Source organism: Sapajus apella, unplaced genomic scaffold (genome assembly GCF_009761245.1).
Source record: "Sapajus apella isolate SASKATOON/1434 unplaced genomic scaffold, GSC_monkey_1.0 scaffold46, whole genome shotgun sequence".
Lineage (NCBI taxonomy): Eukaryota > Metazoa > Chordata > Mammalia > Primates > Cebidae > Sapajus > Sapajus apella.
The window spans coordinates 16,185,807-16,210,812 of record NW_022436986.1 but is presented as its reverse complement, the minus strand read 5'-3'; the positions used below and the strand labels follow the sequence as shown (position 1 = coordinate 16,210,812).

At 42.9% G+C, this 25,006-nt stretch overlaps 1 protein-coding gene across 1 annotated transcript in view; it reads right to left on the bottom strand.

Moving 5' to 3' along the window:
• Positions 1 to 25,006, bottom strand: part of PALM2AKAP2 (PALM2 and AKAP2 fusion) — a 506,606-nt gene that overhangs the window by 141,027 nt on the left and 340,573 nt on the right. The window contains 1 exon segment of the mRNA XM_032240316.1: positions 7,799 to 7,884. Within this exon segment, the coding sequence (XP_032096207.1) occupies positions 7,799 to 7,884 (86 nt within the window).

Here is a 25,006-nt window from a genome sequence, read left to right as displayed (position 1 = left end):
TATCTCTGCAAAAAATTTAAAAATTAGCCAAGTGTGGTGGTGCACACTCACACCTATAGCCCAGCTACACAGGAGGCGGAGGTACGAGGATTGCTTAGCCCCAGGAGGTTAAGGCTGCAGTGATCCATAATCACACTGTATTCCAGCCTGGGTGACACAGCGAGGCCCTGTCTAAAATAAAAGAAAAGAGAGAGAGAAAGAAAAGTAATAGAAAGAGGAGAGATTGATGCGACCCCTGCAGAGGGACATAGTGGTGCAGAGGGTGGTGATGTTAAAGGGGAAGGGTGGGTTGAGTGCACCTCCTGCCGCAGTCAGGAAGAGGGTTCCTCACTCAGAAAACACTGACTGGGCAGCTGCAATGAGAGAGTGCTTCAGTTTAGTAATTGAATAAACTATGGCAAAAAAAAAATCAAGCCATTAAAAATTAACTGCATACAAATGGTCAATAAGCGCATGAGAAGAACTCAGTATCATTAGCCATCAGGGAAACGCAAACCAAAACCACAAATGCATACTACCCTACACCCACTAGGATGGTTATAATCAACAGATGGACAGTGGCAGGTGTTGGCTAGGATGTGGAAAACTTGGAAGCCTCATTCATTGCTGGAGAGGTGTAAAGTGGTATAGATGCTTTGAAAAGAGTCTGACAGTTTTTTAAAAAGCTAAACACAGATTTACCATATGAGCCAGCAATTCCATTCCTAGGTACCATTCTAAGACGAAGGAAGACCTACATCCACGTAGAGGCTCACGTGTGACTATTCATAGCAGCATTACTGCCAGATAGTAGAAACAACCTCAAAATTCATCAACTTGTGAATGAACTAAAAAAACAACAACAAAAATAAACCCTCAAAATCTAACATATCTTTTTTTTTGTTTTTTGAAACAGGGTCTCACTCTGTAATCACCCAGGAAAGAGTGCAGTGACGCAATCACGGCTCACTGCAGCCTCCACCTCCTGAACTCAGGCGAGCCTACCACCTCAGCCTGTCGTGTAGCTGGAACTACAGATGTGCGCCACCATGCCCAGATAATTTTTGTATTTTTTTGTAGATACACAGTTCCACCGTGTTGTCTAGGCTGGTCTCCAACTCCTGGGCTCAAGCGATCTACCCACTTTGGCCTCCCAAAGTGCTGGGATCACAGGTGTAAGCCATCATGCCCGGCCTGGCATATCAATTAAAAGAAATATTATTCCGCATTAAAAAGAATAAAAAGAATAGTGATTAAGGCTACAACATGGATAAACTTCAAAAAAAAATCATCATCATCTTAAGCCAGACACAAAACACTGCATGTTGTATGACTCCATTTATATGAAATGTCCAGAACAGGCAAATTTGCAGAGACAGAAAAGAATGAGTGGTTGTTTGAGGATGGGGTAGAACGAAGATTAGCTATAAGAGGACATGAGGAATGTCACTGGAGAGATGGAAATTATCTAAAACTGTCTGTGTGATGGTTAGTAAATTATCTAAAACTGTGGACTGTGTGATGGTTAGTACATTTATGAAACAATATTGAACTGTACACTTATCTGGGGGAACTGTATGGCATGTAAATTTTATTCTCAATAAAGTTGTGTTTTTTAAAAAAAGAACTACAATTTAGAGCCTCTAACAAGTAAAAAATGAAACAGAACAATGTCCATTATGGAAATGATATTGTAGTAAGGACAACTGGATATTATGCAATGCCAATTGTGGTTATTTTATTTTATTTTATTTTTTATCACAGCTCACTGCAGGCTCAATCTCCCCAGGCTCAAGTGATCTTCCCATCTCTTGCCTCCCAAGTAGCCAGGACTACAGCTACATGCCACCATACTCAGCTAATTTTTTTTTTTTTTTTTTTTTGTAGAGTCTGGGTTTTATCATGTTGCTCAGGCTGGTCTCGAACTTCTGGTTTCAAGTGATCTGCCCACTTTGGCTTCCCAAAGTGCTGGGATTACAGGTGTGAGCCACCACACCTGCCGGACACCTATGGTTATTGATGTGACTGGCTATGAAGGAGAATTCTTAGGTCCTATGAGAATGTGAAACAGGCAATGCTGGTTAGAAAGTGCCACTGGAGGAGGAAATATTTGAGCCAAAGATGTGAATATAAAGAGAGAGGGAGAGCAGGAGGATCAAGGAAGAAGTTAATGAAAGCCAAGAGCTTTTAAAAAACACAGCGTCTGCAAGAGTTTGGTCTTTGTTCCAGGAGCCATGAGAAGGCCAGCAGGGCCTTAGCAGAGGGACATTATCAGCTTGATCTTTTTGTTTATTTTTTTAGAGATGGAGTCTCAGTATGTTGCCCAGGCTAGGCTTGAACTCCTGGGCTCAAGCAATCTTTCCACCACTGCGCCCAGCTCAGCTTGGCCTTTTTAAAAAAAAGTTACAGTATCCAGGCTACAAATAGACTAGATAAAGAGAGCAAGAATGGGTACAGAGAGAGACACAGTGAAAGACAACGCTAGAAATGAATTTGAAGTTAAAAGTAAGGAAGTCTGGAAGCCAGGGGAAGCCTGAGCCTTATTCAGTGTTGAAATGGGAAGTCATCAAAAGGCACTGAATAGGAAAGAACCCAAATCCTGTCTCAGATTGACGGGACAACTAGAAGGCCAAGAGCAATGGTAGGGCTCACATGACCACCCCCATACTGCATTAGTGATGTGATAAGAAAACATTTTCCAAAATTAATCATTAAAGTCACTTGGAGCACTTATTAAAAATGTTAATTCTTAAGCCCAGATCTTCTGAATCTGAATTCTGAAAGAAGTCTGACAAGCTGGGTTATTGTTGTTTTCTACATTGCTGCAGGTGATTCTCAGGGTCAGGCATTTTAAGAAATACCGATTCATACATGTTTTTTTTTTTTTTTTTTTTTTTTTTTTTTTTTTAATTCAATGTCTGGACCAAGCAACAAAACAGACTAAAATATCAAATAGCGGCTATTCTGAGATGCCGCTACCCTTTTCTTCTAGTAAAGGGTGATAATACAGGCTAAAAAAAAATTAGTGGTTCTACTAAAACAAGAACAGGTAACAACAATTTGTAAAGGGTAAGTAGAGTAGAATAAGAAAATTATGATGGATCTGCATAATATTGGTTTATCAGCCTCTATGGCATTAGCACTCAAGAAGTGTAGGTGTGATTCTTGGCAGAATCTGAGTGCATTCATTTCCCAGGGTTGCCATAACAAACTTCCACATACTTGGTGGCTTAAAACAACAGAAATTTATTTTCTCACAATTCTGACAGCCAAAAGTCCCAATTCAAGGTGTCAGGAGGGCTGCACTCCTCTCCCTCTAGACAAGACTCCTTCCTTGCCTCTTCTAGCTGCTAGTGGATCCATGTGTTTCTTGACTTGGGCTGTATAACTCGAACCTGCCTCTGTCTCCTTACATGGCCTTCTCTGTGTATATGAATGTCCTCTTTTGTCTCCGACAAGAACATGTGTCATTGGATTTAGGGCCTATCTGGTAAATCAGGATGATCTTATCACAAGATTACTATTATTTTTTTTCTGAGACAGAGTCTCGCTCTGTCACCCAGTCTGGAGTGCAGTGGCATGATTTCAGCTCACTGCAACATCTGCCTCCTGGGTTCAAATGATTCTCGTGCCTTAGCTTCCTGAGTAGCTGGGATTATAGGTGTGTGCCACCATGCCTGGCTAATTTTTTTGTATTTTTAATAGAGACGGGGTTTCACCATGTTGGCCAGGCTGGTTTTGAACTCCAGGCCTCAAGTGATCCACCCACCTCAGCCTCCCAGAGTGCTCAGATTACAGGCATGAACCACCATTCCCAGCCAATATTCTTAATTTTATCTGCAAAGACCATTTTCCCAAATAAGTCACATTCACAGGTGTATTAGTCCATTTTCACACTGCAGTAAAGAGTTACCTGAGACTGTGTAATTTATGAAGAAGAGAGGTTTAATTGACTCACAGTTCCACAGGCTTAAAAGGAAGCATGACTGGGAGGCCTCAGGAAACTTACAATCACGGTGGAAGGCAAAGGGAAAGCAAGCACCTTCTTCACACGGTCCCAGGAGAGAGATTGAGTGAAAGAGGACGTGTCACTCACTTTCAAATTATGAATCTCATGAGAACTCACTCACTATCATGAGAACAGCAAGGGGGAAATCCACCCTCACCCACCACTAGGCCCCTCCTCCAATTTGACATGAGATTTGGGCAGGAAAACAAATCCAAACCATATCAACAAGTTAGTATCCAGACGTATGTTCTTTTAGGGGCAATAGTGTTTCACAGTTTAACTCGCTACTCTGACTAATCTAAAATTGGCTGACTCATATGATGCTCCTACCTACAACTGTGCATTTAGAGGTTGTTTTAAATGTAAATGTTTTTAGTTTGATGTTCCTTAGAATGACAGAACTTTAAGAATGAATTCACTCTTCTGGATCATACATATTTTTAGAAGCATGAGTTTGTCATTTCAAAATGTGACATGGTATAAAAATGGTACATATAATAGACAAACCTACATTCAGATAATTATGATATAGCAAAAAGTTGTATTTCTTTTTCAGAAAGAAAATTCTAAGTACTAAGATAGATACATCTGTCACAAGAAGAGCAATATGGAAGAAACCCAACTATCTTTGTAATTTCTGCTGCTGATATTTCCCTTGAAAAGGGTCAATGAATCAGGTTTTATTAACAGAATATTTTGTTTTCTCAGGGCAAAAGGCAGGAATAGTTGATATTGCAAGGAAATATGAAGTAGCTATTAGAAACAGGAAGAGCCATAGCTAAATATTAGGGGGAGAATCTGTGCTTAATGAGTTCCAGGCAGTTATATACAGAGATAAAAAATATTTTTTTATTTAATTTTAATTTTTTATTATAGAGTCAGAGGATTCATGTACAGGCTTGATACATGGGTATATTACATAATGCTGGGACTTGGGTTTCTACTGAACCCATCACCCAAACAGTGAACATAGTATCCAATCGGGAGTTTTTCAACCCTTTCTCTTTTCCCTCCTGCCCTGCTTTTAGTGTCCCCAGTTTCTACTGTTTCCATCATAGCAGTTCCCACGTATAAGGGAGAACATGCAGTATTTGATTTTCTGTTTCTGCATTAATTCACTACAATAATGGCCTCCTTCTGCATCCATGTTGCTTGAAAGGACACAATTTCATTATTTATATAGCTATGTAGTATTTTACGGTGTATATATGGCACATTTTCTTTATCCAATCTATTGTTGATGGACACTTAGGTTGATTTCATGATTTTCCTATTGTGAATAGTGCTGTGATAGACATAGGAGTGCAGGTGTCTTTTTGATAAGATGATTTATTTTCCTTTGGGTAGTTATCCATTGCTGGGTCAAATGGTAGTTCTGTTTTTTGAGAAATTTCCATACTGTTTCCCATAGGGGTTGAACTCCTTCACATTGCTACCAACAGTGTATAACTGTTCCCTTTTCTCTGCATCCTTGCCAGTATCTGTTACTTTTTGCCTTGCCTTTTTAATAATGGCCATTCTGACTGGAGTGAGATGGTATCTCATCATGGTTTTAATTTGCATTTCTCTGATTAGTGAAGTGGAGCAGAAAAAATAATACTTCAATTTGGATATAAAGACATGATGGTTAAGGTAAGGCAGTGTGGGGTGGGAAACAACATGATACGCAAAGGAAACAAGTCAATGACTGCTCCATAATTGGGAAACCTAAAGGGGAAGACAGAAACACAAGCATTTTCCACAGTTATGCCTACCTAGAACATTCATAAATTCCTTGGTGAGAAGGAACTGACATTAAGAGAGGAGCTCTAGAATATTTGCAGGGGTTTATTGATGCATTTAAATATATTTCTATTTTGCTGGCTGGGTGTGGTGTCTCACACCTGTGATCCCAGAACTTTAGGAGGCCAAGGTTGGCAGATCACCTGAGGCCAGAAGTTTGAGACCAGACTGGTCAATGTGGTAAAACCGTGTCTCTACTAAAAATACAAAAATTAGCCAGGCATGGTGGCACATGCCTGTAATTCCAGCTACTTGCAAGGCTGAGGTGGGGGAATCCCTTGAACCTAGGAGGTGGAGGTTGCAGTGCAACAGAGCAAGACTCTGCCTCAAAATGATTAATTAATTAATTAATATTTTGCTCAACTACTTGAAGTGTATGGTATTTATTCCTTAGAATGAGCTCAGTTCTTATGGATGAAAAATCTTCATGGGGTAGGGCAAGAGTAAAATAAATCTTTTCTTATTAAAAAAAAATCCTCAAGTATTCATTTAAAGAAAAAGAAAGGGAGATTGAGAATGATGTCTGAACTAGTGGGACCCAAATACTATTTCAGTCAAGGTCCTGGTGCCACGGATGAGTAGCTGGTTAAGTAGTAAACTTATCAAATGGGATTTGGACAAGACTCGCTTCTACTAGAATATGCCATTTGCCTTTATAAAAATAAACTCCAGTCTTTCTGACTATTTAAATGTCTGTCTGTACCACATCTGCAGCTAGACTGGAAACATACGGTCTCCTCTCCCACTAGCAACTCACCTCAAAAGCTAATTCTCAAGATGGTAACAGATGTTGAGATGCCAAATCTAAATCTATCAGTTTTTACTATCAGCACCCATTCCCCTTTGTTACTGTGGTCCTAGACTCAAACTTATCAATCATTGCAATAATAGCCAATAAAACACCAACACATCATTGCAATTTACATTATTGTCTTACAAATTCTGCTAAATATAATTATAGTTCTTTCAGCTCTGGATAGTTCCTACTTAGACTAGGTGACTTTTTAACTAATCAGGCTTCGTCCTATCTTTCATTTAGCTTTACTATGGTAGCATTTGCTTGCTTTCTCTACCATTTGTAACATAGATGACACAAGTTTAGCCTTCACATTACAAAAGAGAACTTGAGTAAATCCATCCTGTATATTCTTTTGTGCAACTTCTACTAATAAACCCAAGAGAGACACAGCTCCAGTTATAGCTCTATATAAAATGGGACATTTTTTGTTTTTCAAAGAAAAATTCATAGGTGGCATATATTCAAATTATAATCATTCAAGCAAGAATGTTAGAAAGTCCTCCCACCCCCATCCTTTGTTAACTAATATGCAAGTGGAGTTCTAAGAGAGGAAGACCATTCCTTTGTGTCTAATCCCGTAACAGAGGGGAAGTGGCTGAGTCTCTGATAACTGTTGCTACAGATTCCTTAATCTGGCCAATGATTACAAATTGATGCATTTAATTTGAACAGTGATAGTTAAGTAGATTTCCAGATGACTCATTTTGTAAACCTTTGGCCATTGGCGTTCCAGCTGGAGTGGGCCATGTGCTGCCTTCCCGCTGACATCAGTGGAAATCTTGAGCCAAGATCAAAGCTACTTTATGCCTCTCTGACCTTTTCTCACAATGCACAGTGGGGCCTGAATTCTCAGCTCAGAATTTTCAGATTTGCTTCATTGTCCCCATGGGGGTTACCATTTACAAATAGCTTACATGTAGATAGTCACTGAAGACCCTATGACAGGCCCATTGGAAATCATATCTTAGATTCTGGTTTTCAAGCAGTTTCCTAATCCACAGCCCAAGTTTCAGACGAGATCGGGCGTGTTCAGGGTGGTATGGCTTTAGACCAGATCCCAAATTTCAGAAAATCTTATGAACAATTGTTTCCCTAAGACTTTAGTGAGTAGAGAGAGAACTCCAGCAAGGTGGATTGGTAGCATTCATTTTGCCCCCAGAGAAACATACCACAGTCTGCCTTTACTTGAGAGATGCACTTTGAGAATCAACCTGAAGAGAATCCCTTACCTTGATAGTCATGTCTGGGTCAGATGTTTCCGTGACATTCGAGGGTGACTCACATTCCTTTAGCAGCATATTCTCCCACCCGACTCCTGAAAAAAAAAAAAAAAGTGCCATTTGAACCAAGTGATTCAGCTGACATGGATACATAGTTGCTATTTCTCAGATTCCAATCCCATGTGTTTTGTAAAGGTAGCTGATGATGACCTATACCTATCTTGCAGTTACTGGGCCAGGGAAACTTCCTTTCAGGGGTGTAGTCTCCTAGCACTTTTGTTTTTAGGTAATTTCCAATTTAGGATCCATTGTCTAAGTTCTATATCTTATAGAGAGCTATTCCTAGTCCAGGGTGGAGAAGAGGCTGGAATGAACTTCTTCTTCTTCTTCTTTTTTTTGACAGAGTTTCACTCTTGTTGCATAGGCTGGTGTGCAATGGTGTGATCTCGGCTCACTGCAACCTCCGCCTCCTGAGTTCAAGCAATTCTCCTGCCTCAGCCTCTTGAATAGCTGGGATTACAGGCACCCACCACCACACCTGGCTAATTTTTTCATTTTTAGTAGAGATGGGGTTTCACCATGTTGCCCAGGCTGGTCTCAAACTCTGGACCTCAGGTGATCTGCCTGGTTCGGCCTCCCAATGTTGGGATTATAGGCGTGAGCTACCGCGCCCAGCCATGAATGAACTCTTTCCTCTTCTCCTGTTCAGGCCTCATATTTAGGTGGCATTTGGGGCTTTAAAGTGAATCCCAGAACACAAAATTACACACATCCAATTCAATAACCAATGAATATGACTCCAGATTTTCCTGTATTCTCAATTCCACATACCTACTGGAAATAACTAAGAATGTGTTTTCACTTTTAAAATCTGCCCATGCTCTCTCTCCAAGTCTTTAGAAATGTTTCTTTCTTCTAAAGCTACCAGATTGTCTCCAAGAGTGGACATCTGGCAAGACACAATATTTTGTTTTCTCTAATATCAAAGAAGAGATCAGGGGCTGGTGTGGTGTTTTCAAATACTTTTGAACACAGTATAATAAAATTGCACAATTCAGATGCAATTATGTATGTGAATAGAGTTAAAATGATATACATTAGTGAAAAGTTTGAAGAAATGGCTATATATATATACACACACATATATATGTATATATGTATATACATGTATAAAAATATGTGTATATGTATACATATATATATAATATATATGTGTGTATATATATATATATATATATATATATATATATTCTTTTTTTTTTTTTGAGACAGAGTCTTGCTCTGTTGCCCAGGCTGGAGTGCAGTGGTGCAATCTTGGCTCACTACAACTTCCACCTCCCAGGTTCAAGTGATTCTCCTGCCTCAGCCTCCTGAGTAGCTGGGATTACAGATGTGTGCCACCACATCTAATTTTTGTATTTTCAGTAGAGACAGGGTTTCACCATGTTGTCCACGCTGGTCTTGAACTCCTGACCTCAGGTAATCCACCCGCCTTGACCTTCCAAAATGCTGGGATTACAGGAGTGAGCCGCTGCGCCCAACTGGAAAGTATATATTTTTAAAAACCATAGGTTTATTGCAATAAGAATAATCTCCTTAAAGGTTAATAAAGCAATATTTAATAGTTTTGCAGGGTCTCCTTTAACAAGCAAATACCAAAAAAAAAGCAAATATAAATTTTATGATTGGTATAATAACTGTCCACTTGGAAATAAGTGCTTATAACCTAATATATTAAAAAGATTATTTTCTTAAGGAGGTTAAAATTATCTGTGTAATATTTGTTTACATTATTGATTTTCCTAAGAAATACTTTAAATATTTGGATAGTTGTCTAATGATAACTTAAGGACAATATTCATCCCAGAACTGTGTGAATAACCCAAATCCAAAATTTCAACTGTCTAGCAGTATGTTAAATTAGGGTTGGCCATTTTTCTTCTGTTTGCCACATAGTAAATATTTTAGGCTTTGAGTTCATTGCATTTCTGTTGCAACTTCTCAACCTGCCCTTGTAGAGTGAAAGCAGCTACAGACAACATGGAAAACAAATGGGCATGGATGCATTCCAATAAAACTTTATTTACAAAAACAGACAGTGAGCTGGTTTGTCCCATGAGATGTACTCTACCAGACTCTGCTAAATCAAGAACCCAGAGATGTGTAAGATTACTATATTCCAGCATTTCTAGTAAGAATCAACTGAACAACAGGTGATAAATGACTAATAATTGCTTGAAATTACATCATGCTTTAAATAGACAAATATGAAATTACATTTTAACATATTAGCACTGGCTATAATCCTTGAGAGCCTCATTTCACAGGATACATGCACAATGAATTACTCAAGACCTGTGGGCTCTAATTCATTGCATGGTGCAAATACTTGCCCTCTCTGACTAGATTGCAGAAAGTGGGTCAGAGGAGTGTTGTGCCTTGACCTACACTTTCTTCTCAAGAAACTGCTGCAAGGAGATTGTCAGCTTTGTCTTAAATGCATGGTTCTGGAAGAAAATCTTTGCTTCTGGCCGGGTGCGGTGGCTCAAGCCTGTAATCCCAGCACTTTGGGAGGCCGAGGCGGGTGGATCACGAGGTCAAGAGATCGAGACCATCCTGGCCAACATGGTGAAACCCCGTCTCTACTAAAAATACAAAAAATTAGCTGGGCATGGTGGTGCGTGCCTGTAATCCCAGCTACTCAGGAGGCTGAGGCAGGAGAATTGCCTGAACCTAGGAGGCGGAGGTTGCGGTGAGCTGAGATTGCGCCATTGCACTTCAGCCTGGGTAACATGAGTAAAACTCCGTCTCAAAAAAAAAAAAAAAAAAAAAGAAAATCTTTGCTTCTACATGAATAGATTATTTCCTTGACATATTTTGCTTTTAACCAACTAATAACCTGGTTTAAGCCACTTTTGGCACCTGTTGGATCTGGCTGGCAGAGAGACACAGATGTTGGGCATGATGAACAATCAGATGATATTTCACTTATGCAATAGTCTGAATTACTGTTCAGCAAATATTCACTCTTCTCTTTTGCTGTGGGAAAAATGGTCTTCCCTGTCTCACTGATGTTGGCTTTGGCCAAAGGGATATTAGAGGGCATAATGCAAGCAAAGATTTGAAATGGGCTTATGGGGTGAGGCTTGCACTTCTGCTACAGAATGAGAAGGGCAAGCTCCAGTTAGCCTGCAAGGGAATGAGAGTCCTGGGGAGCAGATCTGGATCTAATCTGCACCTAGAATACAAGCCAGATCTAGATCAGCCAACCCCCAGCCAACTGCGTTTATACAACAACAAAAGCCAATGAGTTTGGGGATGATTTGTCAAGCAGCATTATTGTAACAATAGCTAACCAAAATTATAAATGAAAATCATTATAGGGCAAGTGTTTTTACCTTTAACTATGCAAATATAATTCTGCATATAAAAGTTTCATTTAAGGCCGGGTCTGGTGGCTCACGCCTGTAATCCCAACACTTTGGGAGGCCAAGGTGGGTGGGTCGCCTGAGGTTGGGAGTTGAAGACCAGCCTGACCAACATGGAGAAACCCCATCTCTCCTAAAAATACACAAAATTAGCCAGGCATGGTGGCACATGCTTGTAATCCAAGCTACTCAGGAGGCTGAGGCAGGGGAATCACTTCAACCCGGGAGGTGGAGGTTGTGGTGAACCAAGATCGGCCATTGCGCTCCAGCCTGGGCAACAAGAGTGAATGAAACTTCATCTCAAAAAAAAAAAAAAAGTTTCATTTATCAGTCTTGGTTCTCATCTCTATATATTATTTCACTTTGGAAAGAATTTTTTCTCTGCTATTATACAATCATTCCTTTTGTAAGCAACACTCTCTTTATTAAAGGCTATATGGCCCTAAGAAGGAGATGTGAGACAAATATATCTGTTGTCTCAGTATTTTAGTCGTCCATCAAGAAAACACTTCAAATTAGATAACATTTCATAGCAAGAGAAAACAGACATAGCATTTTAGTTTAAAAATGCTATTTTAGTTTAAAATGTTTTAGAAATAACACTTTAGCTTAAAAATGTTATTAATCCTGATGATAAGTTGTGAGAACAGAAATGTTATTTTAAAAGCTAGAGGTGTAAAATTCCTTCCAAGGAGGAAACTGTATTTTGGAGAACAAAGCAACTCCATGGACCATTTGGGTGTGAAAAGGTGGGTCCCACATCACAGAAGGAAGATAGGAAGAGGTGCAGTTAGAAGAGGGAAAGAAATTGAAAGAAGTTAGGACAAAAATTGGCAGTAAGAAATTTCCAGGGGGTAACAAAAAGGACTTTCTTTTTTTTTGAGACAGTCTCATTCTGTTATCCAGGCTGGAGTACTGTGGCATGATCTCAGCTCACTGCAACCTCTGCCTCCCAGGCACAAGCGATTATCATGTCTCAGCCTCCAAAGTAGCTGGGATTGCAGACACCCACCACCACGCCCAGCTAATTTTTGTATTTTTTAGTAAAGATGGTATTTTACCATGTTGGTCAGGCTGGTCTTGAACTCCTGACCCCAAGTGATCCACCTCACTTAGCCTCCCAAAGTGCTGGGATTCCAGGTGTGAGCCACTGTGCCTGGCCTAAAAAGGACTTTTCAGAACAGCAGTGTTTACAAATTCATTTTAAATTATTTATTATGTTGTGTAATGATGTAAGTCTTCCCTCACTCTTGTACCTATGGTGGAGATCTGTTCTACACCAGTATCTTGTGCCAGAGTTGTCTGTTGGAAGCTGAATGATGTCCCACATTTGGACTTGGGGATGGAAAGAAGAGAGCAGCTGTGTGCCCCTGGGATCTCCCTGAGAACGTGGAATCAAAGGAGGACACAATGCTCAGAATCTTGGAGAAAGCACTCAACCCACATACTGCACACAGTAGCTGACAGGCCAATTTTATTTGGATACCAAGGGGCAGGAGACCCTGTCATCTTGAGGACTTGGAGACAGAAAATGACAGACACTGCTTTATAGGAAGATGTTTATACATCTGAAAGTGCCACTTCCCTTTTCCAAAATGGTGATTTCCATTCCACCAACATGTAATGCACTGGGCCACCAGTGGGTCGGAGGACAGCTTAGAATGCTGATTTGTAATCCCCGCAGCTCTAGCATTTTAGCAATGACTTTTAACATCTGCTTTCATGTTTGAGTTCCTGACAAGAGTTTCCCCTCAACTAAGATCCATGGTTTATAGCTTTAGCACCAACATTTACACAGCTTAGATGTTCAATTGTAAAAGACAGATATTCTAGGCTGATGTATTTCTATTTTTAGTTACACAAACACAATTTCCTCTGGTTTTAGGGGAAGAACCTATATAAAGCATTTGACCTAAGAACATGGGGAAAAAAGTATATATATGTTATAGAAATATATATAAATCCTATATATATTCTCTCCATATATAAATTCACATATATTCTATACATATAAAAATCTATACATAGTCTATACATACATACATATATATATTCTATATAGAGACTATAAAGAGAAAAATATATATTCTATATACTCTCTCTATATATGAAATCTACTTTTGTATATTTATAGAATATATAAATAGAATATATATGAAATAGAATGTATGGAACATACGGAAATATTACTACAGCAAAAATGGGCCATGAGCGGGAAAAAAAAGAACCTATAGAAATATAGAGAATTTATATATTCTATATATAGAATTTATATACGTAGAGAATTTATATAACATACATTATATATCATATATTGTTATATTAACTATATATTCTATACATAAAAAGATGTATATTAATTGTATATTCTATCCATAGTGAGAAATACATATTTCTACATACTGTACTTTCAAACAACGGTTTTCCTCTTATATGCCCATTCTCACTTTGCTGAAATTCTTATTTATAATGTCTTTGAGAAGAGAAATTATATTTATATTATTCCTATAAATCTCTAGCAAGACAACTACAAGTTTTATTCAATTTTTAAAATACAAGACCAAACCTTGAGGAAAAAAGTAGCATCTCTCACCCAGAAAAGAATAAGTTTGCATTTCCCAGGAATAGGAGCCATTGAGACCTGTCTAGTTGTAGCCGAGGTTATGTTTATAAATAGCCCATCAGAAACAGTTTTATAAAGACCTCTCAGGAATAAATGAAATCAACTACCATGAATTTTTTGTAATCGCTTTTTATACACCTTCTCACCTAGCTGCACAGTCAGAAGAGCAAGTCCATTAGCCCAGGCTTCCAATTCCCTGGCGCCAGCATCTGCGTCTCCATTCACAGGGAGTGCTGTGTTGACTTAAAGGCTCCCCTCTCTGCTACTGACTTCTGTTGGGAAGAGTGCATGTGAGGGCAGACAGGGCTGCGCCACAACAACAAAGGGGCTGAGTTCAGGCCCCGCTGGAGAAGCCAGGGACCCACATGAGGACCCGCAGGGGGAGGGATCTGGGCTGGTAGCAGGAAGCCGTGAGGGTTTGAGTAGAGTAACCTGTAGACAAAATAACTTTGCGTCTTTGAACAAAGGGAGACAATGTAACACTAAGCGATGAAGGGGTCAGGTGGCTGAAGAGACCTGGTGAGGCAGCAATGGATGGCATTCCAGAAAAAATCACTGGGCAACTTCCTTGACTCTGACCTTGGTTAGTACTAAAAATAAAATAAAAGCAAAAGTAAAGGGTCAAAGCCTCAAAGGGAGAAGGTGGCACTGCATGGAAGGACAGGGACTGTACCCACACTTTCTGGAATCACCAGGCACCACCAGGTGAAAACATAGTAAGAGAGAAAGACAAGTGTGAATGGATCCGAATGTGTAAGAGAGTGGAAATTTGTTCTCGCTCATTTTTGGATGGATCACTGGACAAAAAGGGTGACTGGTGGTCGGTCATTAGTGCCAGTCATGCAAATATTCCCAGTACTTTCTCCTTGCAGACATGTAACAGGATTTCACTTCCTGGTCTCCTTAGAGTTGGTGATGTCCTGTGACTGGTTCTGGACAATGGGTGTGGGCAGCAGGGTGTCCTACATCAGCAGTTAAATGTTCTGGCCCAGAAGTAATAGGTGTCTCTGCTGCCGACACCCATTGGCCAGAACTGGTCACATGACCCTGCCCTATACCGCAGCAACTGGCAATCCCAGGTAGTGGCAATTCTGGTAGCCTAAGCCCCGGTGTGAGGGCAGTGCAGCACAGAGACACAAGCAACCCACCACGGCCATGTAGTATGAGTGAGAACTAAACTGCTATTATTTGAACCCACAGAATTGGGGTAGCCTAGCCCAGCCTCATGAGAAGAAGGAGCCCCTCCAGACTCGCCCTCCTCATCAACCTCCAAGTCCCATGATAGAGACTTCTTTGGATAAATTTGCTTTGGATAAATCTAGCCTCAAAATCAATCCTTCCAGTTGTTTTATCTCCTGAACCAGGTTATAATGGCCTGTAATTTTTCTTTTTAAAATTAAATAAATTATTATTATTATTATCGTTTTGTAGAGATGGGGTTTCACCATGTTGACCAGGTTGGTCTTGAATGGCTTATACTTTTTTTTTTTTTTTTGAGACGGAGTTTCCCTCTTGTTACCCGGGCTGGAGTGCAACGGCGCGATCTCGGCTCACCGCAACCTCCGCCTCCTGGGTTCAGACAATTCTCCTGCCTCAACCTCCCGAGCAGTTGGGACTACAAGCATGCGCCACCATGCCCAGCTAATGTTTTGTATTTTTAGTAGAGACGGGGTTTCACCATGTTGACCAGGATGGCCTCAATCTCTTGACCTCGTGATCCACACGCCTCGGCCTCCCAAAGTGCTGGGATTACAGGCGTGAGCCACCGCGCCCAGCCCCGAATGGCTTATACTTTCTACTCCTTTTGGACCCGTCTCTGTTCCCATTGTGCCGAGTTGCATGGCTTAGCTGTCTTGGGACTCAGAAAACATGCCCCAAAATGAAAACCTCAGAAACAACAGTTTTCCTCTGACATTATTCTGTCCTCCTGTCTCTCAGTCTCATTCTCCCCCACGGCTAGCCATAGAAACTAGAATCCCTGTTCCTCAAGGCAAGTCATGGAAACCAGAACCCGTTTTCCCCCAGAGCCAGCCGTAAAACCTACAAGTGTAACTAATTTTCCCACCACCTTTCTGTGTAACAACTGGCCATAAAGAAATTATCTGACCTACCTAATTTGACTGTAGGTCATAAGACCCCCATTCCAGAGGGGGTCCTGCCCCACACCAGAAGAAAGGAATGCATGCTTAGAGGATGCATGCTCAAGAAGAATCTAGACAGACAGGCCTTGCTGGGTTTCCTCACTATGTCTGTTAACATTAGATCATCATACCCTTTTTAGAGCTACATGGCTGTCCAAACTTTGTTGAACCTAAGTATAAAAATGGACAATTTCCCCTGTATCTTTGGGTATTCCTTCTCCCTCTCATGCACGTGTTAAATAAATTTGTATGTCTTTCCACCAGTTAATCTGCTTTTCATGAGTTGATTTTTCAGTGAAACTTCACAGGGTGAAAGGGAAAGTTCCTTTCAGTTCCCTAAAGTAGTATCTCAGGAGAGGATTAGATTCTAAAGAGAAAAGGCAGAAGTCGGCATAGTCAAAACTGCTCTTGAAAATTCCTTAAATCTCCCAATAAGTATAATATTGTGTCATACTAAAACCCAAAAATTCCAGCCAAGAAACAGACCTCCCTTTTTTTTTTTTTTTTAATTGAGATGGAGTCTTGCTCTGTTTCTCCGGCTGGAGTGCAGTGGCACAATCTCAGCTCACTGCAACCTCCACCTCCTGGGTTCAAGCGATTCTCCTGCCTCAGCCTCCCGAGTGGCTGGGCTTACAGATGCCTGCTACCACACCTGGCTAATTTTGTATTTTGAGTTGAGATGGGGTTTCACCATCTTGGCAGGCTGGCCTTGAACTCCTGACCTCGTGATCCACTTGCCTTGGCCTCCCAAAATGGTGGGATTACAGGCATGAGCCATTGCATCCAGCCAGACCTCCGTTTCTTATGTTAAATACCAGATGATGTTGTTGGCTTGCACTAACAATCATGTTGCATAAAAATATATATGTTGAAATTCTAGAATTTCTTGGGATTTGTTGATGCTCAGATTTTGAGAGCTACAAGAAGCTGAAACCAACTGTGGGAACAGTCATCCTCATACTATATCATTTAGGATGCTTTTACCTGTAGGTAGTAGAAAGACTATTTAATGGAGCATTAAACAACAGAAGATTGATTGGCTCATGTAACAAGAAGTCCCAAGGTAGTATGGCACCAGAGGTGGCTAATTCAGTGGCTCAGTGGCCTGATGGCCTCAGTTTGACCTCTCTGCAATTCTCTTGGCTTTCCTCTGCTGTTCCAAGATGGACACAGCAGTTCCATGTGTCATGAAAATGTTCAGAGACAGGAAAAGGGAGATTCTCCTCTCCTCCATAAAGAAGCCTTCCCCAAAGCACCCTCTACCCCTCACCAAAGCTGACCCCCAAAGTGTCACTGATCAAAAATACAGCATAAACCTATTCCTAAACCAATAAAGGAAAGGGAATAGAATCATCAAAACTGGCTTGGAGTTAATGAATCAGGATTAACCCCCTGGGTTGAGGAAGGTCTCAGCCTTCCCTGAGCACATGGCCACCTGGGGGATGAACAAAGGAACGAAATAAGATCTTGACCAGCAAGAAAGACAGGGATAGGTTGGTGGCCATCAGTTAAGCACCTAGTAGAGTCGGTCAGTCACAAGAGGATGCACATGTAGATTGGAATGGTAGGCAGACTCACGTGTTTTTTAAAATCTCTAGTTTTTTCCTCTCTTGTTCTCATCAATTTAGTTAGAAATATACACTCAGGGCCAGGCGTGGTGGCTCATGCCTGTAATCCCAGCACTTTGGGAGGCTGAGATGGGAGGATTACTTGAGCAGGAATTCGAGACCAGCCTGGGCAACGTGGCGAGACCCTGTCTCTACAAAAAAAAAAAAAAAAAAAAAAAAAGAGCTGAGCATGGTGGCACAGGTCTGAGCCTTGTATTCCCAGCTACTCAGGAGGATGAGGCAGGTGGATTACTTGAGCCCAGGAGGTAGAAGCTGCAGTGAGCTATGTTTGCAACACTGCATGACAGAGTAAGATCTTGTGAAGAAAGAGAGAAAGAGAAAGAAAGAGAGAGAGGGAGTGAAGAAGTAAGGAACAAAGGAAGGAAGGAAGGAAGGAAGGAAGGAGGAACTACATTCACATTTGTGTGAAGGAAGGAAGTGGAAAGAAAGAAAGGCCCTACACTGAAATTTGTGTAAGTTAAGTACACAGGGGATCCTGGGACTCAGCCTTCTGGTGCCAGCTCCTCCATGGTGGTGTCTTAGCTCAGCCCTAGTGCGACATCTCCACCTCCACCCTCTGTTGGGAACTCACAGTTCTGATCACAGCCCCATTTAGCGGGACACAAATGAGGGCCTGGGCAAGGAGAGCCCTGACATGTGTCTCACGGTGTGTGCTGGTTAATGCTGCTTCAGCGGGCCCATCTCCAGGCAAAGCACCTGCAGGCAGGAACTGGGCCTGATCCGCAGTCAGTCTCACCGAAGTATCTGTTAAATGAGAAGTGTTAGTTCTGGGCAGGCAGGTTTGGGTGACGGGAACTTCAGAGAGTGCTCAAAGGAGAAAAAAAGAATGCTACAGGAGAGAAGGCGGAGGACACTGGGGACAGATGGTCCCAGGCCTCAGTCCATCCCTCTAGACTGGAGAGGCAGGAACCACCTGGGGATGTGGTCACTAGACTACATCTGGGTGGCGAGACCCTGAGCACAATTTTCTTTTGTTTTAAGACAGAGTCTTGTTCTGTTACCCAGGCTGGAGTGCAGTGGCACCATCTCAGCTCATTGTAACCTCCACCTCCCGGATTCAAGTGATTCTCCTACCTCAGCCTCCCAAGTAGCTGGGATTACAGGCATATGCCACCAAGCCCAGCCGATTTTTGTATTTTTAGTAGTAATGGGATTTCGTTATGTTGGCCAGGCTGGTCTCGAACTCCTGACCTCAGCTGATGTGTTCACCTCGGCCTCCCAAAGTGCTGGGATTACAGGCATGAGCCACCACACTCAGCCAGACCCTGAGCACTTTGAAGATAGGTTTGTCTTCCCTGCCGTCCCACCCCAGGCCTCAGTCAGCATAGTCTGGGCTGGCACACAGTAGGGGCTCATTAAATATTTCCCAAATTGGAGTGGAAGGGGCCTCGAGGCTGCCTAAGCTGCTCTCCCATCAGGGTAGAAGCCTCCTCTATGAAGTCAGCTGATGGATGACATGGCCTTCACATGGCCTTTTCCTGGTCATGGTCCTTACTACCTCACAAGGTCACGCACATTGGGCAGCTAGAATAGACTTTTTTTTTTTTTCCTGTCACCCAGGCTGGAGTGCAGTAGTGCAATCATAGCTTACCACAGCCTTGAATGTCTGGGCTCAAGCAATCCTCCCACCTTAGCCTCCAGAGTAGCTGAGACTACAGCTGAGACCTCGCCACCCTCCCAGTCAGAAAGGAGTGTACTAAGAAGAGCTGAGTCACAAACGATTCAGAAAAAAAGATCCCAGATGCTGGCCTATGTAGCCTGGCTTATGGAGAAGACAAGGTCAGGCGCCCTCCACGGCTATGAGTGTTTGCTTTTGTTTTGGGGACTCGGTGGACGCTTCTCAGTCTTCCAGACTTCCTATCCATTCTGGCCATTTTCTTCCTCATCATACCCCTGCCTCTACCGTCATCAGCCCACTGTCATAGACACAGCCAAAGAACTTCGAGGAAGTCTGCAGCCTGGCCTTTTGGGTGTCAATGAGACATGAGGCTCTGAGATGGAAAAGAAGTTGCCAAGGTCTCACCGTCAGGACCTGCCAAGCTGGGACCGAGGGAGACAAAATGCCTCCGCTCTTTCCTAAACCAGAGTTCTTTCCGGACAGAATCATACCAACCCCATTTTATAGGCAGAAGATGGGCCCACTGGGAAATCATCTTGCTAGATCACAACAAAAAGAATGGGGTTAGTGCTCTTCCTTGCTCCAGTCTCTGCGCAGAGAGCCATCACACTGAGACTTGGCCAGTTACATTTCTTCCTCTTAATGGCCTTTGGCTCCAAGTAACCCTGTGGATTTTTAAAATCTCACTTTGTTCTTGGAGGATTTCTCAGCAGGGTGGGCGTTAAAACTTAGCGGAACTTCAGAACAATGATTTGCCTTTAAACACTTGGCTTTAGGAAGCCCCACCCCAGGATAAACTGATGGGGCCTGCTTCCTCTGGATGGGAAGCCCTGCCCCGGCACTTGGAGGACGAGGGCAGGATGCAACCCCGTTCCGCCCTCCCCACTCCAGGTGGTGGCTCCTCCTTCGTCCTGAGCTTTCTCTTCCTTGGGATAGCTGTGAGGACCAGGCCCTGGGGCCTCCAAGGTGCCCAGGGGGAAATTCCCTCTCCCTCTGCTCCTCTCTCCCAGGAGAGCTCATTGGGAAATAAGAAGGTCCATATTTTGGATGAGTTTTTTTTTGTTTTTTGTTTTTGTTTTTATAAAGACGAGGTTTCACCATGTTGGTCAGGCTGGTCTTGAACTCCCGACCTCAGGTGATCCACCTGCCTTGGCCTCCAAAGTGCTTGAATTACAGGCGTGAGCCACCACGCCTGGCCTGGATGAGTTATTTTTCTCAAACTCACCCATAGGTCATTGGAAACCTCTCCTGCAACCCCAACTATATCTCCCTGAGTCAGGGAATCCTCTCTAAGTGCCTCTGAGTGGATGTTAAAGATCTCAAATATGCAAAAAACAAAAACAAAAAACCCTCAATGTCTTGCCCCCATGTCTTCTCGACCCCCTTCCTCTGTTTGCCAGTGGGGCTGCAGTAGTAGCAGTAATGACAGCCAGAGTGTCCAGAGGACGCACTACAGCCTTCATGTGTATTACCTCACTTCACCCTCATACAACTTGATGAGGTAGATACAATACTGTCCCCACTCTGCAGATGAGAAAACAGGCTTGCAAAAGTTAAAACGACTGAGCTAACAAGCGATGGAATCAATCTCTATTATTACTTTATTATATATCTATTTTTTTTTCAAGCGAGGCTCTTGCTATGTCACCCAGGCTCGCGTGCAGTGGCGTGATCATAGCTCACTTCCAGCCTCAACCTCCTGGGCTCAAGGGATCCTCTCACCTCAGCCTCCTGGGTAGCTGGGACTGCAGGTGCATGCCACCACGCCCAGCTAAATTTTGTATTTTTAGTAAAGACGGGGTTTTACCATGTTGCCTATGCTGGTCGGGAACTCCTGAATTCAAGTGGTCCACCTGCCTCGGCCTCCCAAAGTGCTGGGATTACAGGTGTGAGCTACCACACCTGGCCCATATGTTCTTAGGTACACACATGCACACACACGTGCACTCTCAGACATTTATGTGCATGGTTGTGCATACACATGCCAACTCACACACATACACATGTGCTCAGCCCCTGCACACACCCATCTGCATGTGCACACACGTATGCATATCTGGGCATGAAGCAATCGTTTTCCAGCTATCACAGTACACTCAGGAGCCTGGACCTCTCTCGAAGGAGAAAAGAGCCTTTCTCTGTCACAGCATTTGAGAGTGGGTCAGAAAACTGGATGTTTCAACACCCTGCTCTCAAAGGTGCGTCTTTAACATCCTTCTGTATATGAAGAAGGAAGCAGAGTCCAATTGCACAAAATGAGAGCAAAAAAGGATCATGGTACATTGTTTAAAATGAGTTTTACAAGACCTTTGAGGTCCAAACTCATCTTGGAAATGGTTTGTTTTGGCTGGTCTCTGCCAGTCCTCAGAAATTAAGGTCTTTTTAGGCAACCATGAGACTTGCAGCAAGTTCAAGGGACTGTTCCTTTCCCCTACTCAAACGTTAAAGAATGAAACAGCTTAAGACTTGGTTTACTTTCCAATTATTTTACACACATTACCCTTCAGTGGGGCCCCTTTTCAGGTCCAATAAAGGATTCTGTTATATTCTCCACACACACTGATTAAGTTTGCCAGCGTTATTTTACTAGGCTGGAAAGATATTTAACCTCTATTCTCTAAAAATGTGACATAAAAAAAAAAAAAACCCGGAGCCACCATCCTGGATCCAGTTTCCATCCAGAGGAGATGTATTGAACAACTAGTCATTACAACACCAGGTAAGGGCAGGGACACATTCTTTGGACTCTTGGAAGGGTCAGCTACCCATTTGGTGTGCTGTGACATTCCTTCTCTTGCTGTATAAATGGTGTCATTGGAGCCAAGGCAGAGTAGAGAGCAAAGCCCTTGGATTCATGGAGAAGCTGGCACCTGCAGTGTCTTTCCTGCCTCATCCTTCCTCTCCATCCTCACGGCAGGTGCACCAGTTCAGGCCTCCAAGGTCCTCAGCTCAGATCTGTCTTCCATTCCATGACCATCACTATTTTTCAGGCATGTAGCCATGTTCACATCACTCCCCACCTGATAAGGTTTTGCTGTATCCCCAGCCAAATCTCAAATTGTAGTTCGCATCATACCCACATCATGGGAAGGACACGGTGGGAGGTCATTGAATCATGAAGACAGGTCTTCTGCATGCTGTTCTCATGACAGTGAATAAGTCTCACCAGAGCCGATGGTTTTATAAAAGGGAGTTCCCCTGCACATGCTCTCTTTGCCTACTGCCATGTGAGATGTAACTTTGCTCCTCCTTCATCGTCTACCATGACTGTGAGGCCTCCCTATCCATGTGGAACTGTGAGCCAATTAAACCTCCCTCCTTTATAAATTACCCGGTCTTGGGTATGTCTTTTTTAGCAGTGTGAGAATAGACTAATGCACCACCACCTCAACTGCATTCCTTGCATTTATGGTGTGTGACAGGCTTGGTGCTTGGGCTGGGAAGACTCAGATGGAAAGACCCAGCCCCTGCCCTCACGCAGTCTGGGAGGTAGTTTTCTGTCTGGGTAATCTGATTTCCAGCACACACATACACATACACATGTGCTCCTTCCTCTCCCTTTCTTTACTGCATGAGGCCTCTCTGGGGAGGTGGCCAGGATGTTCCATTTCCGCCCTGAGTTCTAGGTGTCCTGCCAGAGCTTCCTCTCCAGTCCCTGGGTGGGAGAGGGCTGTGGTAGTGTCAGGTGACCTATGGGAGCTCACCCAGCCATTCAGGAAACACTTGAATCAAGCAGAAGCCTATAAAAGAGAATATTTTTAAAAGAATTCTCTGGAAAGTTCAAGAAGGGTCTTAGGGTAATCATCCACCCAGAGTTACAAATGGCAGCCTGGGTAGCTTGTAGACATGCTATGGTGTTTTGTTATGACAGCTCTAGCAAATGAATACACTTGGGTGTATACCACCAGGTCAAGGCATAAAATGACAGAGCCCGTAACTCGCAGCTGATGGGTGTGGGGCAAACAGCATTTCCCAGAACCAGGACCATGGCAGGGCTCGGGATCACAGCCTCCCAGCAGAGTCAGAGAGCAAGGGGGCTTGAGGAACAGAGAGTCTGGCCTAGATATGAGTGTTGGGGGCTAACTCATCAAGCCTATGGATGCAGGGTGGCAGAGGGGAGACAGTGCAGCAGAGAACACAGAGCTGACCAGAGCAAGACCCGTGATGCAGGACGGGGGAGTGGGAGTGGGAGGTGGACGGAGTCCAGGGACAGGACGCTCAATGCTCTTGGAAGGCTGTTTGTGCACGGGGTTGGGAGGTTTGGCTTGTTTGGGGGGTTTGAGTCTAAACTGCTATGGGGCTAAATGTGCTGGAAGCAGAAGGATAAAGATATTAGTCGCGTAGTTTTCTTATTGCTTTATCATCTAGTGTTGCTTTCAATTCAACAGTGCTTATGTGTTTGGAAACAAAAAAGCCTGAATTTTCTCAAGTTTAAAAATCCATTTGGGAGTTTGGCTGGACCCACTGCAGAAGTCTGGAAGCTAAAACACAGATACTGTGTGTCTAGTGTTTTGGGAGGTATCCATAACTTAGCATCGGAGTGGATACATCCCAGTCTTCCTCTGCCGTCTGTGCAAATTCTTCTATCTCTGTCCTGGGCACAAATGCAAACTTTTAAAGCACTCACAACTCAAAATGACACAGGATCACTCTGGTGATTTGATATACAATGGGAGTAAAAGTTACTAACGGGAGTTCCTCCTCTCCTCCTTCCCCTCAGCTGCTAAAGGAACCTGGCTCTGGCAGGCTCCATTTCTTCCCCTTCCTTGCCCTTAAAGGAGAGTTCAATATTTGCCAGCCCAGTGGCTAGGCATTTATGATATGAATTGGGAAAATAAGTAGGAAGGGATAAGCTTGAGAGGCAGGAGGAAAAGGGAAGGAGAAAAAAGACAGAGGCTGAGCTGCCTAGACTTGAGGGAGGAGAGAAGGAGTGAGAGAGAGGGAGAGAGGAAGAGAACTGTGCGGGGAGAAGAGAGGGAGAGAGAAGAAGAGAGAGAAGCAGAAGAAAAGGAGACAGAGAAAAAGAGAAGAGGGAGAGAAGAAAGGGAGAGAGGAAGAGGAGGGAGAATGAGGAGAGGAAGGGAGGAGAGAACAGTGGTTTGAGGGGAGGAATCAGAGTAGAGAGTGACTGTTTTGGCCTTTGGCCCTTCCACCATTGACTCCCCATTTTTATATTAATAGCACCCCAATTTCCCTTTGGGCTACTAACCTCTTATATTCCTAGTTCACGATACTCACGGAGAGGTGCCTCCATTACTGTTTCCTTCCTCAGGAGATGCTCAGAGTCCCACTGACAAGCTCAGGGATGGGCGTGTGATAAATGCAGGTGACAGAGTTAGCCCAAAGAGAGCCAGCCCTTAGAATGCTGGAAAAGGGAATCTTTTCTCAATGAGTTTGCTAAATTGCTCAATTGCTAAATAACGCCTGGGAGTCCTGGTGGCCACCCCTTAGGGAAAAACACTTTCCAGAAGAGAAAGCCTGCAGAGAGGAAGGCAAAGCTGGGAGATGGAGTCCAAGCCAAAATTACGACTCCTGGACTTTCCAATTTTACAAGAAGATATCATCCTATTTTTAATTTTTAAAGGTAGTTTGAATTAGGATCCTGTCATGTGTGACCAAAAGAGTACTGACTAGAACAGAGAGACTCCAAGAAGAGCATCTGCAGGAGACAGAAAAAGGGATCTTCATTGATGTTCTTCAAGAATTAAAAGGAGGGAGCGTATATTTAGGGCAACTTGAATCTATGCTCCTGGGTTGCAGTCCCCAGGCTTGGCCCAAA